We start from the raw sequence: 16,430 nt of genomic DNA on the forward strand, positions 1-16,430 counted from the left end.
TACACGAAGCATCATAAACTCCGAAGTACGATAATCTAACGCGTTAAGACAAGTTTTCGAAAAACGAATTTTTCCTTCCCCCTTGGAGGTGCTCTCGGCCACACACACTAATTGTGTGCGCCGATTTTTCTTCGATCAAACTTGGTTCCTAGGTTATCATTAGTTGTAACTAAGGCGAATTAAAGCTCGGAAAAATTATCGGATCGAAAACTGTCGCAGGGGTATTTTGGTCAGTGTTTTTAGCTCGGAATTTCAAAATTGGAATTTCGAAAAACAAATTTGATGGGGACGTCACCAACGACGTTTATGACAGCTAATCCTACTGGCGCTAAGGTCAGTCGATAGATTTAAGTCTAAAGGACGAAGCTTTGGCCAAAAATGGGTTTTTCGAGCAGAATTGAAACTCGGCGGCAATTCGGCGAGATTCAGCAGAAAACAACCGGATATTCATGCTCTTGGGCATGTAGGCAATAAGTTTAGACACTGAAATCAAGTTATTTGGACAGTTTTACAAAAAGCTCAAAACTTTGAGCACAGAAAGACATAGAGAAAAGCGACAGAATTGACGATCAGAAGTAAGGAATAGCATCTATACCTCGAGGTCTACGCGTAGCAACTGTCAGTGAGACGATCAGGCAAGAAACGGCGAAAAGCTCTCCCCCCTTTCTCTCCTCCAAACTCGCGGCCTCCAACAATGGCAATGGTGGAGTTTTTAATTTTTTTAACCTATTTATAGGTGATGGAAAATGCGGGAAAATGAAAATTTCGCGATTCCGATTTTTCCTGCGCATTCCTCTGTGAATTCTAAGATAGGTTCTGGCGACAGAATTCCAGAAATCGAAACAGGTTTCTTGGAATTAAGGCAAACGATCCAAAGTCGGTGTGAATCGATTTATCCCAAAAAACTACTTTTTGCAGTTGATGTCGAATGGGAAAACTTCGTTCTGAAGAAAGATTCAAAACATCGAAAGAAATAGGCGTACGCGTGTGAAATCTTCGTTTGAAGCTCTGAATAGAAAAAGTCTTCATTGTCGGTTGATTTTAGGGTTCTTGAACTATCAGGGGTTTAGTTTCGGCAAACTTCCGAGAATTGGAATCGGACGTTCGTATATCTCAGGGTTTCGTATCGAAACGCTTGTCATGGAAATGAATAAGAGAAATTCTTATATTTCTCTGAATATTTTTGGAATTAGTTCCTATAGTGCTTTAAGGGTAAATTAATCGTTTACTAACGCTCTTGCCCTAGGCGTAAGCGAATAAGACTCACGCTATAACTTATATCGACTTTAATACTATTTTTCAGCCTTTTCCTGAATTTTCTCCTTCATAAATTTATTCCATTTGGTAAACACTTGTTCAGGTTTCCGTCACGATACATCGAAACATAATCGTGAATATGAATTTAATTAATTAATTCTAAGCTTAAAATCTTGGGTCTCACAGCAAGGGTTTTGATCTTCTTCCAGCTTCAATTCAACATTAGATTCTCCCCTCCCTTACTTTTCCTAGATTACTATTCAGTTTTCATGCTACTATCCAATTTATTTGCCTAATTGGTTTTATTGATTATTCTTTTGGTGTGATTTTGACCATAAAGAAGATCGACATTATATCTTGGAACTCTTTGATGTGGGCCTGTCATAGAGCAGGGCACTAAGAGCTGGCTCTAGCACAGTTGCAATACAAGATATCATTTGCACCTTGGACTATTTCAGGCTGAAAAAGAGAAGAAAGACAAAAAGAGAGATAAGCCAAGAGCTGCAATACAAGAAAAGATTCAAGCCTCCACTTTCTTCATCTGTTCTTATTTAGTTTACACTTAACTTATTCAGAAGCAAACCTTTGTAAACACCAACCTCAAACAGTTGTTTGTTTTTCCTTAAGGGACCGGGTAGGTCAATATCCTTAAGAAGACTAGGATCTGTGTATCTTAGTGGTGATTCCTTAAGAGAGTGAATCTTAGTGTTTACTAGTTCATTGTATTGTTAGTCACTGAGCAGGTTGCTAGTGCAGTTGTAACAAACTCTGAATAGTGGATTGCCTTCATTCTAAGAAGGAAGAAATCACCTTAACGAGTGGACTGGATTAGCTTGAGGGATTTATCAAGTGAACCAGGATAAAATACTTGTGTGCTTCTCTCTTCTCTCAATCTTTATCCGCAGCACCATCTATCTCAGATAAACCGAAAAGATTTACTTTAAATCTTAAGGGGAAAGTTTTTATATTCAAAACTCTATTCAACCCCCCCTTCTAGTCGTTTTTCACACCTTCAACAAACGCTTAATTTGACTAGTTAGCATTAGCTAAACTGTAACGCCCTGATTTCTCGAGAGTCACTTTAGTAACCTTTCCAAAAACTAAATATGCTGACTAAACTTTCGAAGTCAATAATAACCAAGTATTTTTTTTTCCAAAACATGCTCTAGCGAATGCACAGTAATGACCCAATAATATATAACTTTATATCCAAAAGTATGGGTACAATTGAGTCTTTAAAGAGAAATATTAAAATACTTCTTATGCCCAACAAGCTCCTTGTGATCTCCATACTGGGTAGACCACAAAGCAGCAAAACATCGGAACCTACCCTTCCTCTAAAACCAAAGGAATACAAACTCATATGATAGTCCTACAAGCTTCAACCAACAACGATAAGCTTTCTACCCAAAAGGCTCAAGCCTTACACAAGACTCTATTCCTCTCTGAGGGATTCTCCTCAACGGTCGAACAATCGATCTCGAATAAGATCTGCAATAGGGTTCTAGCTTCAACAGATATGTAGTCAAATCCACGAACGACCCACGGTACACTTCACAGAACTCTGATACAAAGCCATGTTACTTCATCAGATCACCATGGATCCTCCTCATCCGCAGCACCACTGCGCCTTCCCCAAAGCATGGTACTTGATCATGTTGTCGCCATCACCTGGCAGTCGCCCATCACCTGGCAGTCGCCGGCCGCCCAAACACAAGCAATACATACAATGGCGTGCGAGGGTCAACTTCCATAATATATGTATATATATAATAGTAGGTCACACAATATACACATAATCACATACATACATTTCACGCTTACTCACGCAGATCTATCGATCACGTGGCTTACGTAAAATACAAGGGTTGTCAATGACAAACCTCTCCCACACACATAACAATTAAATCACATTTAGCTTATCTCAAGCATATCAAAACTCATAGCACATATCACCTCATCATCAAGCTCAATCGACAACCCTAAGGTTAGTCTATATGCTCGTGCAAATGCAATGCCACAGAGGCACATCAAATGATCCGGATATAAACGTCATTTCCATATGAGGTAGGCGGGACAACACTTAGTCGGTACGATACCCACTCCAGTATCGACCTCTGACTAGTGAATGCCACTTAGTTGATACCCACTCCAGTATCAACATAGTTGATACCCACTCCAGTATCAACATCGTTGATAACCTCTCCATTATCAACATCTGAAGGTACGACCACTCCATCGTCCTCAGAAGACAGGCATGGCCACTCCACCATCCTGACAAAATGTATGCATGCATGATATGAATCATGGTTAGCCAAACAAACGGGAACACCCTCTCCAGTGTTCACGTCTATCTCTAAGAAAACAGTCATACTAAAAAACAAAATCTAGATTCAACATTAACGGTTGCACTCCGCTCCAAGTGACCGAAGTTTACATTACGACAGGTCACTCCACTCCAAGTAACCGTGTCGCCGAGTCTCGTCTTTCTTTCATCTAAGCCATCAAATAAGGCCCCCCTTTGAAATTCTCTTTTCTAAAAAGGATTGAAGTCTCATTTAAAAATATCTTTCTAGAAGCTTTGCGTTGCAGTAAACTTTCTTTTAATTTTTAAAATATGTGTACACTTTGATTATTTATTTTAGATGAAGTTTATAAGTAAATCATGAATACGTTTGTTCTTTTTCGAAAACTTTGGTAGGTTAAAATAAAAGTTCCCACCCTGTGTAATACTTTTTGAGAAAACCTCTCAATAAAAAACCTCAGTAGATCAAAAGCATCGTTAGAATTTCCTCAAACCGACACTCAGAAAAACCCTTTGGTTACAGAAACGATATGCCGCCAACAGACATCCTCACAACAAGTCATTATATCAAATAGCAAGCATCAAAGTGCTCTCACAACAATCATATAGCATATATTCAATAACATAAATACCCTAAGCGAATAGCTCATAACAATCACATATAGAATATATTCAATAATATAAATAGCCGAAGCGAAGTGCCCTCACCTTTGCCGCTTTCCTCCCAAAGTTCTGACTTCAAACCGATCACGACCTTGCCCCTCGTACCGGCTCGCTTTCCTTAAGCTCTTTGTTCCGATAAAATGTGCTTTAGTCTTTGTATCGCCAAAATGAAGAAACACTTTGGTGCCCACGGCCTAAACTAATTTTTTGTTGGACAAGGCATGTATTTTCCATTCTCAGCATTTCAACTCATAGTAGGTTGATATTTCAAACTAACGACATGGTTTGCCTTTTATAGGCTTTGAAATTTAATAAAATAATGAAACTTAATGGTGAAGAAATCGCAAGCACTGGATGTCTACGAGGGAACATAGATGATGAGCTGTTAGGGTAGTTACATACGTGTAGGACTTTTAACAGAATAGCAATTGACTCAGCACTTGAATTGCATTGTCATGCTTAAATAGAAAAATGATTCAGCATGGAAATTGAAGTGTCATGCTTAATGACACCTTGGGACCGTCGTTCTCTGCCACGCAAGGGAGAAGTTGAAGAAAAACTAAAAATAAGGTACTAGTGATGAAGGTAAATATATATATAATGAGATGATTTTGGATAGTGTAGGATTTAACTCATATAGTTAAGAGAAAAATATAAGGATGATATATTATTGTACCAAAAATTATGAGAAACTATATGATATAGTTTAAAATCACTTTAAGCAAAATTAAATGATCAAGTGTAGAAGTGTTAACAAGTTAGATATACATATATATCTATTCTTACACTTCGTAGTATTCTTCTACTTCTCTTTTACTTTTTATTTTCTATTCTTCCCTCACAAACTGAATTGGTCCTTAGTCCTTACGTGATCTTTTTCTTTCTTTCTTTTTACTTTGTTTTCTTTCTTTCTTTTTTATCTAGTTTGGGAGAAAATACTAATAATATTAATAATACTTCATTTATATAAAGCACACAGGGTACAAAGAACATATCATCTTAAGTTTAATCGCGCTTATCGCTTTTAAGCCGATAAATAACTAATTAATTAAACGTTTAATCTTACCTGGGTCTTACATAAACCGACTCAAAGCCGACGCAAATAACATAAAAGAAATGAAAAAACACTTTTTTAAGGGTCAGCATGACCAATGTTAATTTGTGTCGATTAGTAGCATTCAACATCAGAGTCGGCACACGTTGAAATCTCTAGCCCACGTAGTAACGTCCTCCCACAAACACCTTCATGTCGGCTATGAACGACGCTAATTCCACGTGTGCGGGAAAGTAAGCGTTAGCTAGCTATAGATTACTCCACCCAAGAACCATTATAAGCATCTCTCTTCAACATTTTACCAAACATCATTTTCAACCTCGCTCTGCAGCTCCAATCCTACTTCGCTAGCCCCACTCTTATTCCTATGCAAGCCGCACTAATACTCCATTGCGTCTTTGTAGTGAGCCGTAACCTCATTTCCTCTCTGCCGCCCCAACTCACGTTTCGCTGCAAGCAGCCAAGCCACCATCGCTTTGTTGTTGTTCTTTTGCCGAGAATCACAGTTCAAACTTCAAAGTCCTTCTCCATTGAAAAAAGTAGGGTAAACATAATGTAATGTGATAAGAAGTGAAAGGTAGAAAGTGAAATGGGGGTGCATTTACTCATTGGTGTCTATGAATATAAATATTTTCCATTATAATAAAGATTTTCGTCGAATCTTTTCTTTTTCTAGTAAGTTCTATTCTTTCTTTTTGTTGGAAAAAAACAATTTATAGTTATAGTACGGTCTAACAGGTAATGCCAAATTCATATGCCGAAACCATATTTATGTCAAAGACTGTTCTAATTATCTGGTGTACTTTTTGCTTTCTTTTTCTTTTCTCTTCCCTCTCTTATATTAAGGGTTGGGGCACCCCTTGTGCCCCTTTTAATGTAATTCTTTGGCCTATCCAAAAAAAAATATAAACTTGGTAAACAATTGTATGAGATTCTTGACAAGAAACGACAAATTTTCAGAAAGACAATATATACAAATAGATAGGTTAACAGGTAGTCCAAATTGTTATGCAGAATGAGGAAAGCATAAACCTTGTTAACATTGTATGAGATTCTACACAAGAAACGACAACTGCGAGCATGAACATATTTAGATATCAAGTTTGAGTCTCGCATTGGATAAAAGGGAGTGTTTGAGTGAGATGACATATACATTTAATACATTAAAATTTTACATAAAAGATTGTAATACTAGTATTTAATTCACTTGTGATTTATTCTTAGGCTATGTTTGGCACGTCTAACTGATAAGTTAGCTGAAAACTTATAACCTAGTTGAAAGCTGAAAACTGATAAGCTAACTGAAAGCCGAAAAGATACGTAATTAGAAGATAAGTGTTTAGTTCAACTAGCTGTGAAACAAGCTGAAATTGTAAAATGACATATTTGTATAATTCGTTTTATATTTAACATGACTTTATTTTCACATTAAAACTTATATGATATTAATATTAAATTATTATAACTTTAAATATTTTAATTTCACTCAAGTTATTTATCATCTTAAAAATATAATATTAATTTTTACTTATATAATTTTCTATATTTTTATTAAATTAAATAGAATAAAACAAATAATTAATAATTTGTAATATAAAGTTATACACATGAAATAAGTGTGATAACTGATAAATTTCTATATTTTTATTAAATTAAATAGATAAAACAAATAATTAGTAATTTGTTATATAAAGTTATACACATGAAATAAGTGTGATAACTGATAAATTAATAGGTTTATTAAAAAACATATAAGGCTAAAGGTGGAATTTTAATAAAATAATAAGGATAAAGTTAGCTTTTAGTTTAAGTTTTAAGCTACTCAAATAAGCTCCTTCACCAAACACTTTTAAAGAACTTTTAAGCTAGTCAAATAAGTCTTAAACTAGTCAAATAAGCTTTAAGCTATCTGAAATGACATGTCAAACATAGCCTTAATTAATTAGCCCAATACGGAGATCATAATGCATGATGCAAAATAGAGTGCTGTCAAGAAATTTATAATTTCATAATGCATGACGCAAAATAGAGTGCTGTCAATAAATTTATAATTTATCTATACGTGACAAAATTAGCTTTCTTTCCAATGTCTTTTTGTTATCTTTTCGTTGCATAATGCAATTTTCAATTCAACGAATTATATCCTTGAGGTTTAGGCTCTCCTCTAGCATGCAAGTGGAACATAGAAAAATAAAAATCAAAAGCTGCATCTGCAAGTTGTTCAATTCATAGAAAAATCTGCTAGTTGTTTTTGCTTGTATAATCAGATCAATGCTCCATAGTGCCTGTATATATATTAATGCATACATAGAGTTGCTCTGTTCTGTCCAATATCCTCTTTTTATCTAAATGGCTCCTCAAATTCATGACTTGTTAGCCCTTGTGACCGTTTTTCTAATGATTTCTGCATTCCTGACGATAAGCAAGAACCTAAGAAAAACGAATGTACCCCCAGGGCCATGGAGGCTACCTATCATAGGAAGCATCCTCCTTCTTGTTACATCTACACCGCATCGAAAGCTAAGAGATCTGGCCAAAAAATATGGACCTTTGATGCATCTGCAACTAGGAGAGGTGTTCTTCATTATTGTTTCCTCAGCGGAGTATGCTAAGGAGGTAATGAAAACCCATGATGTTACCTTTGCGTCGAGGCCTCGTTTTCTAGCCACAGATATATCTCTTTATGGTTCCACAGACATCGCTTTTTCACCGTATGGTGATTATTGGAGGCAGCTTCGGAAGATCTGTGCCATAGAGCTCTTAAGCTCAAAAAGGGTTAGATCTCTATGGCCAATCAGAGAGAAAGAGATTACTACCCTCATCAATTTGATTGCTTCAAAAGAAGGATCAGAAATAAATCTCACTCGAGCCGTTATATCATTTATGTACACATTCACTTCAAAAGCTGCATTTGGGAAGAGATATGAAGAACAAGGAGAGTTCATAGCAGCGGTAAAACAACTTATAAAGCTTGCAGGAGGTTTTTACATAGGAGACTTGTTTCCTTCAGCTAAATGGCTTCAAAAGGTTTCTGGGATGAGGCCTAAGATTGAGAAGTTGAGCCAAACAGTTGACACGATTTTAGAGAATATCATCAATGACCATAGATGCACAATCAAGAGCTAAAGAAGCTTTCGTTGAAGCAGAGGAAGATCTCATTGATGTTCTCTTAAAAATTCAGGACAATGGCGGTGACTTGGATTTTCATTTAACTTCAAATAATATCAAGGCCATAATCATGGTAAGCATAATTTCTTTCTTTCAAAATAAATCAACCCCCTCGAAAGAAAAACAACATTAACATTTCACTTAAAACTAATTTATTTTTCCCTCTCACTTAATATATCATATTTCAGATCTCTTTTTTTTTTTACATAGAAAAATATATTTCATATCTCTTGTCTTTCTTTTACTCCTTTCTTTTATTCTAATTTTTGTGTAGGCAGCAATTGACATGTCTACCAACTATTATAAAAAAACATTAATGTAATTAAAAATTAATGTTTTCCTTAGGTTTTGGGTTCATGTATTGAAAATGGATAAAAATAACTATCTTTGGAGAGTGAACCTGACAGTTATACGGATCATAATCTAATTTTATATATGAAACAAGCATATCAAAGAACATTTTTTATTAAAATTAAGTAATTTTTACTAATGTATAATTGATAAAAAAACATATGTACAAATTTTTAAATAATACACACAATTGTTTATTAATTTATAGTAAATAGTAAATACTTTATAGTCATATTTTTTTAATTTTTAACACTATTTTATCTAAATTATTCATTAATTAATATTTTTTATTATAACTTATGTTAACTCTTAATATTTTTCACTAATACAATTTTTCCAGTTTTAGCTTTATTATTTTAATATATTTATTTCAAATGAAATATTGAATGGCATAATATATTTTAATAAAAAAAAGGTAGGAATTTTTATTACTCAATGTATTTAATGGAAACGTTTAAGTGAGCTTATATATATGATATTGTATCTTATGAAAATGATGTTTTTATATGAGAATATAACAATAAGTCATAACTGTTAGGTATAATCATGAATGGTTAATATTAAAACATAAGTGGTCACATGACTAGATTTTAATCTTGACCATTCATGATTAGATTGTAATTTATTCTTATAATCTCATATAAATTAAGATTCTCATAACATATATTTATTTTATATATCTATATATGTATAAATATTTATATCTAAATTCTTCATAGTGGAGAAATGTTGTAAAAAAATTTAATACATTTTTTGACACAATTATATTCTCTGAAAAATTATATTCCTTAGACTTAGATGTTATATTTGTTTTTAAAAAAATTATTAGTTTTTAAGGAATGAGACTCAACTGTAGGGTCTTAATTGAGAATTTGGTAAGAGTTTATCAAATGGTTTTAACCTTTCAGGATGTCTTCATCGGTGGGAGTGAGACTGCATCAAATACTATTAATTGGGCAATGACTGAAATGATGAAGAACCAAAGAGTATTGAAGAAAGTACAACATGAAGTGAGAGAGGTACATGGTAAGAATGGAAAGGTTGATGAAAATGGCATTCAGGAGCTCAAATACTTGAAAGCAGTCATCAAAGAGGTTCTCAGGGTACACCCTCCTCTTCCTCTTCTTGTTCCAAGGGAATGTAGACAAGCATGTGAAATTAATGGATATAATATACCTATTAAAAGCAGAGTCATGGTAAATTTTTGGGCAATTTGAAGAGATCCCAAATATTGGACTAATCCAGATAGGTTTTGCCCTGAAAGGTTTATTGCTAGCTCAATTGACTACATAGGAACTCACTTTGAGTATATCCCATTTGGTGCTGGAAAGAGAATTTGCCCAGGTATGAACTATGGCATGGCAAATGTGGAGCAGGTCCTTGCATTCTTATTGTATCATTTTGATTGGAGGCTACCCGATGGGATGATACCTGAAGAGTTGGATTTAACATAGGAATTCGGAGCTACTGTATCAAGAAAATGTGATTTATACTTGATTCCCGCAGTTTCTCTTTCTTTTCCTACTACTTAATTAGAAAATACAGTATTGTCCATCGTGCACCACTGGAAAAGGTGCACTACTATTTTTATATTTTCTGTCATAAGTTTCTTTGTGCTACTTGTTACTTAGGCTTGAATGTTATTTATGTTATTATCATTTGGTCATAAAATCGGTTTCCTCATCCATCATATCATATTTTATTATTTTCTGATCTTGTTCTACCCATAGTAAAACTTGAGAGTTATCCTTGTTCTCTAAGGCAGCGTGTGGCCTGGAATGGCTCTATGAGCACGACGGAGCTGTCTAACTGTGACCGACCTAGAGACGACTCTCTCTATGATACTCAAGTCGTGAGAGTCGTGAGAGTCGTGAGAGAGCTAGGAGAGAATCTCAGTGTCTAGGAAGAACTTAGAGATTGTAAGAATTAATAGTGTGTTAAGTAAATGAAACGATCACACATGTCCTAATGGGTTTTGGATTTGTTGTCATTACATCTACAGGTTTATAGGAAGCCTTTGTGAAGTGCCTTCTAGGGGCAAGGTTGGCTTATGGCCTTCTTGTTTGTATGTTACACTCCAAGCCATCGCGCGACCGCTCGCCCACTGGCATTTATGGTGTTCCTCTATTAGGTCATTCAATCCACTCTTATAGCATTTTCATAGTAGCAAGTCATTTGATTGCTAAAATGCTATTGTTCATTTTGGCCTTTTACGCCTGCCAAAACAGGTCTCTTTTACATTAACAAGTTATTATAAATGTCACCTTACTATTTTTGTGCCCGTATAATTGTAGTGGTCATAATTAATAAAGATTGTTCTATCTAGAGAAAGTTCTAGAACTTTGTCTCCAATGCTTACCTGTTTTCCCTCAATCATTTGATAGAAGAAAATATATGAATCTTGAAAGTCTTATGTTTGTTGTAAAATATCACACACAGAAAAGTAAGCGTACTCTATCGCTCAAGTAATATAGGATTTGAATGTCTCAATGATCATACCCAAGGTACTAAGTAAATACCTGGTTTCAAAGTATTGACTAAATGTTTAGGAAATTGAAAAGTTGGATGTTTGTTCAAGAAAGTAAAGAAAACAAATAAAGAAAAGAAGAAATCTGAGAAAGAGAAACCTCAAGGTTATGATAGTAATTGAATTATATTCCTTAAGTTATATATGCTACCTATGATTTCTATGAAAGCCAACTAAAACTCCTAAAGAATATAGTGATCACCGTCAACATATTGTTAATTATCCTAATTGAATGCACTACCCACAAGAAATTAACATGCAAGTGTGTAGAACAAATAGACCTGAAGCATAATAGAGCTTACCTAAGGAATATTTCACAATCTAGTCCTAAGCCTGTTGAAATAATATGAAACTAATCCTAAAACCTCTGCTAGTTCATAATTAAACAAAAGAAATTCTGGCCAAGACCGATTTTAAATATTTGTTCCAGAATATAATCCTAAGTCAGTGGTACATAATTAGTAAATATTTTTCTGCCCAGAGCAAGTTTTTGAAACTTTGTCTCCAATGTTGACCGATTTTCCCTATATCATTTGATAGAAGGAACCCTTGACTAGAAGGTCCTTCTACTTCTTCATTTGAGACACCTAATTTATTAGCTAGGCATGTCAAACATAGCCACCAGAGAAAGAAAATATATACTTCTTTTGTTCTTAATATTTGCAACTATCATGTTTTTTTTCCTATTTATACGTTTTTTTTTTAATTTCAATAATGCACTAATTGTAGTTTACCAATTATACCTTTAACATATATAATTTTTTAAAGTTAAAAGAAAATTTCAAGAGTCAAAATTAATAAGAGAGATATAGAGTATAATAAGAAGTTGGTAATAATTTTAACAAAATATAATAACATTGATACTTTTTCTTAATACATGAATGTAAGAAAATGTCATTGCAATTTTAGAGGAAGCAGGAGAATTGAAAAGAGCGATAGAGTGCGTGTGTTGGAGTCCGTCCTATTCTTGGCAATAGTACCAAATAATGGAGTTCAAAGCAAAGGTGTGCCCGCTTCCACAGTTAGACCCTATTCCCACGCTCTCTTCTTCCATTCCATTTCAATTCCTACTGTTACACACACTTCACAATCACACATAATGGAGAAGGACGATTTTATGATCAATTTGTGTTTGGATTATTGAAAACCTTGTTCTTTCTGTTTTTGTATTTTTTTTCCCCCCAAATTATGATTATACATCAAATACAGAAATGTAGGTTCATATGAAGGGTTGAATTGTCGTTTAGATTGCAATCACAATGCCTGATAGAATTGCATCTTCCCTCAAGGGCGTTGTTTCTAGAAAATCAATGTTTTTCTTCTTTACAATGACATCGTTTCTGTTTCTCATGTCCTGGTTCTTCCTTTTGCGATCCACGGGTCGCCCTCATTTCATTGATCACAATTTGTTGCCCAATTCAAAACTTGATGGTACTACAAAGTCTCAGACGCAGAACCCGAATGTCGAGTCCTCGTTTGGGAACCGGGCAATCCTTGTGGACAGTGAAGATGTAGAAGAGAGTGAGTCCAGTGAGAAAAATGGTGGTAGGAAGTGTAGCAGGAATGATCAAGTTATTGTTCCTAAGGTATTCATGTATGATATGCCATCAGAGTTCCATTTTGGACTCTTGGATTGGAAACCTAGTGGGAAGAGTGTTTGGCCTGATGTTAGAGCTGCAATTCCTGGCTACGCTGGAGGTTTGAATTTACAGCACAGTATTGAGTTTTGGCTCACATTGGATATTCTTGCTTCAGAAATCTCTCAAGCTTCCAAGGCTAGGACTGTGATTCGAGTTCGAAACTCCAGTGATGCTGATATTGTATTTGTCCCATTCTTTTCATCTCTGAGCTATAATAAGTACTCGAAAGCGAATCCGCATGAAAAGAAGAGCGGGAACAAGATGCTGCAAGAAAAGTTAGTGAAGTATCTGACAGCTCAAGAGGAATGGAAGAGATCCGGGGGGAAGGATCATGTGATTTTAGCTCATCATCCTAACAGTATGTTGGATGCAAGAATGCAGCTGTGGCCTGCTACATTCATACTTTCAGACTTTGGGAGATATCCTCCAAACATAGCCAGTGTTGAAAAGGATGTGATTGCGCCTTATAAACATTTAATCAGTTCCTATGTCAATGATGCTTCCAACTTTGATAGCCGTCCGACGTTGCTGTACTTCCAAGGAGCAATATATAGAAAAGATGTATGGCCCTCTTGAGCTTTAATATCATGGTTCCTTTTGCTTCTTATAAACATTACATGCTATTTGTTTGCTTCTCAATGCTTTCAACATATTGCTTAACCATCATGTTTTTAAGTAACTAAGTTTAGTACTGAATGATGGAACTTTTAGAAGAGCTGATTCCTTGTTTGAAAGAAGTGATGTTTTGGTCATCTTAGTTGCATAATGCATATACAATTGTTTGATGGAGTGTACTGTTGGAAAGAGTTAAAAAAGGGAAAATTGTGATGTGTGAGTTCATTAATATAACAATTAAATCAATGTAGTTTGCCTAGTAAATGACTTCCATCATTTGTGTGTGGAATTTAATTCCATGTGAAATACAAATGCTATTACACTTGATTCTTTCCTGAAGTTATCTGGAAATGCTTTCTGGCTTCTTATCCTTTAAATTTCTGCTCTCAATTAATTATTTCCTCCAATTGCATTATTTTCATGAGGTCTAAATTGTCAATATGTTCTGTAATGTCTCTTCCTTAAATAGATTCATATCACATAGCTTTAGGGGGTAAGAAATGGAAAAACTTATCGTATTGAAGATGGTAGTGTTTCCATGGTTACTTATGTAAATATATCGCCATCGTGATTTTGATTCTGACTGCAATCTGCAATGCTTACTTGTTTCTTGCATCTTGTTATTTGATTAACAAAATCAAGGTGAATTTCAGAGTGTATTTTCCATGAAGAATCCCCTTTTAAGTTCTTTTATACATATTTCTTCTTGAAAAAAGAGTATAGCAGGCTCATTTTCATTGTATCAATTTTACTCCCCTGTGAAATTTGAGTGTAATGGGATTCAAGAAAGAGATGTGATGTGGCATGTCATGCAAAAGGAAGTGAGAGATAGAAAGATGAGTGAAGTAAGCATAAAAAAGTGGTGCGAAAATCACCACTCTTTCTTCTTTGAGTTTATCCAGTGAAGATTTTTCCCTTTAAATATCCTGTTTCATTGTGGCAACGTTTTCCACATGCTGAGCTTCTTTCCTCTCATGCTTAAGATATTGAAATATAATACAGAATCATTCATTCAACAACATAAACTTCAGGATCTTTGATCTTTTCCATGGTATGAGAGTTTCTATGGTCAAGTATTCTAGAGTTCAAACCTTATCACCTTCATTCTTTTAATATAATGAAATTTCAAACCCACGTTGGTGGACTTATACATTAAAGATCTACTAAGTTATGTAAGAAATATAATATGAAATTTTTACTGTGTCTTCATTAAATTTATCGTTGGAGGATAGTTGGTTCATGAAACATTCCAATAATTGATTTTATTCCATACTTGTTACACTATACTTCTGTTTAGATCTGATGATACCCAATTGTCATCATGAATACATCAAACATTTCTGCTACAATTTTGATTAGTGTTTGTGAATGTTCTATGTTCATGTTACTTTTAGCATGTCTTTTGCTTATTTGAATATAGAGAATAATATTGTACAGCCCAGGTACCTTAAATGAAAGTTGGATCCCTTTTAGAAGCATGCATATTAAAAAAGAGTTCAATATGTTTCAAATTCGCCATTTGTTTCCTTTTCTTGCACGATAATTTGCATTTAAATCCATATGTTTCTTTTGTTTTCTCATGATCAGGGAGGTTGGGCTCGGCAAGAGCTATATTATCTTTTAAAAGATGAAAATGATGTACACTTTTCATTTGGAAGCATTCAAAAAGATGGAGTCAAGAAAGCTTCCGAAGGCATGCGTTCTTCCAAGTTTTGCCTTAACATTGCTGGTGACACCCCTTCCTCGAACCGCTTGTTTGATGCCATTGCTAGTCACTGTGTTCCTGTCATCATCAGTGATGAAATTGAGCTCCCATTTGAGGATGTTCTTGACTATTCAGAGTTCTGCATATTTGTTCCTACAAGAGATGCTATCAAAGAAAAGTTTCTAATAAATTTCATCAGGAGTATAGGCAAAAAAGAGTGGACCCGAATGTGGAACAAGTTGAAAGAGGTTGAGCATTTCTTTGAATATCATTTCCCATCTAAGGAGGGTGATGCTGTCCAAATGATTTGGCAGGCTGTTGCACGTAAGGTTCCAGCTATAAGATTGAAGCTGAACAAGGATAGGAGGTTTTCTAGATTCCCTCCAAGTACAGAGAAAGGGCTAAAATCGATACCTACACCGAGAAATTTTTGGTGAAAAAATGATGAGAAATGAAGAGTGGTGTGTAAAACAAGTCATACATTTTCTACAGAAGATATAGTACATGTTTTGAAATCCTTCTATAATTGATTATGAAACAAAAATCAGTTATGAAGAGAAGCTTCTGAGAGTGGATTCTGCATGCCAGAGTTGATTCTAATGGAAGATAAGTTGATCCGGACATGCTTATAATTGTGAAAGATCTCTTATTTTGGTTTTTCTGTGTTTTCTTACTCACAGTACCATTAGTCTCAGAGCAAATAGCAAATCTCCTCCAAATTTATGCACCTCGCATCCCAAGACCCTAGGATATGTAAAAATGTCTTGTTTCTCACCTTTAGGAACATAACATTTTCTACAATTTGAATTTTTGGTACTAACATTGTAACCATTAACCTGTTATAAAGTATTCTCACTTTTGATCCTGAAGTTGTATCATTGTTACCAGAAGATTCATTGTAGGAAAAAGGATTTAACATCAGGTTCCATTTGAAGTTTGGGGTGTATGATGAAGATTTTTGGGAATCATTTGTGCCACCCGTTTCAGCTAGTAATATTTCATAACATCAACTAGTGACATGTCAGTATGTTACCACACCTGATTATGATTGTGGTTTTCAGTACCTGACAGCATTGTGACAGGTTTCAATATGCACAAAGGTCCTGCATATTGGGTCTGGCGATTGTCCTTATTTCAGTGCAACC

At 34.8% G+C, this 16,430-nt stretch overlaps 1 protein-coding gene and 1 pseudogene across 1 annotated transcript; both read left to right on the forward strand.

The window, feature by feature from the left end:
• The first annotated feature begins 7,601 nt into the window (after positions 1 to 7,601).
• Positions 7,602 to 10,417, forward strand: LOC130735327 (cytochrome P450 71D11-like; annotated as a pseudogene).
• Positions 10,418 to 12,218: 1,801 nt separating this feature from the next.
• On the forward strand, positions 12,219 to 16,154 carry LOC130737867 (probable arabinosyltransferase ARAD1). The gene is made up of 2 exons (XM_057589723.1): positions 12,219 to 13,526; positions 15,168 to 16,154. The coding sequence occupies exons 1-2, from the start codon at positions 12,585 to 12,587 to the stop codon at positions 15,720 to 15,722; spliced, it is 1,497 nt and encodes a 498-aa protein (XP_057445706.1). The 5' UTR covers positions 12,219 to 12,584; the 3' UTR covers positions 15,723 to 16,154.
• Positions 16,155 to 16,430: the final 276 nt, after the last annotated feature.

Source organism: Lotus japonicus, chromosome 2, assembly GCF_012489685.1.
Source record: "Lotus japonicus ecotype B-129 chromosome 2, LjGifu_v1.2".
NCBI classification, from domain to species: Eukaryota; Viridiplantae; Streptophyta; class Magnoliopsida; order Fabales; family Fabaceae; genus Lotus; species Lotus japonicus.

Excerpts from the sequence above, each read along its gene's own strand:
- LOC130737867 (XM_057589723.1), top strand. The coding sequence starts at position 12,585 with ATGCCTGATAGAATTGCATCTTCCCTCAAGGGCGTTGTTTCTAGAAAA. Across the intron at positions 13,527-15,167 it reads GAGCAATATATAGAAAAGAT|GGAGGTTGGGCTCGGCAAGA; the intron begins GTATGGCCCTCT and ends TCTCATGATCAG.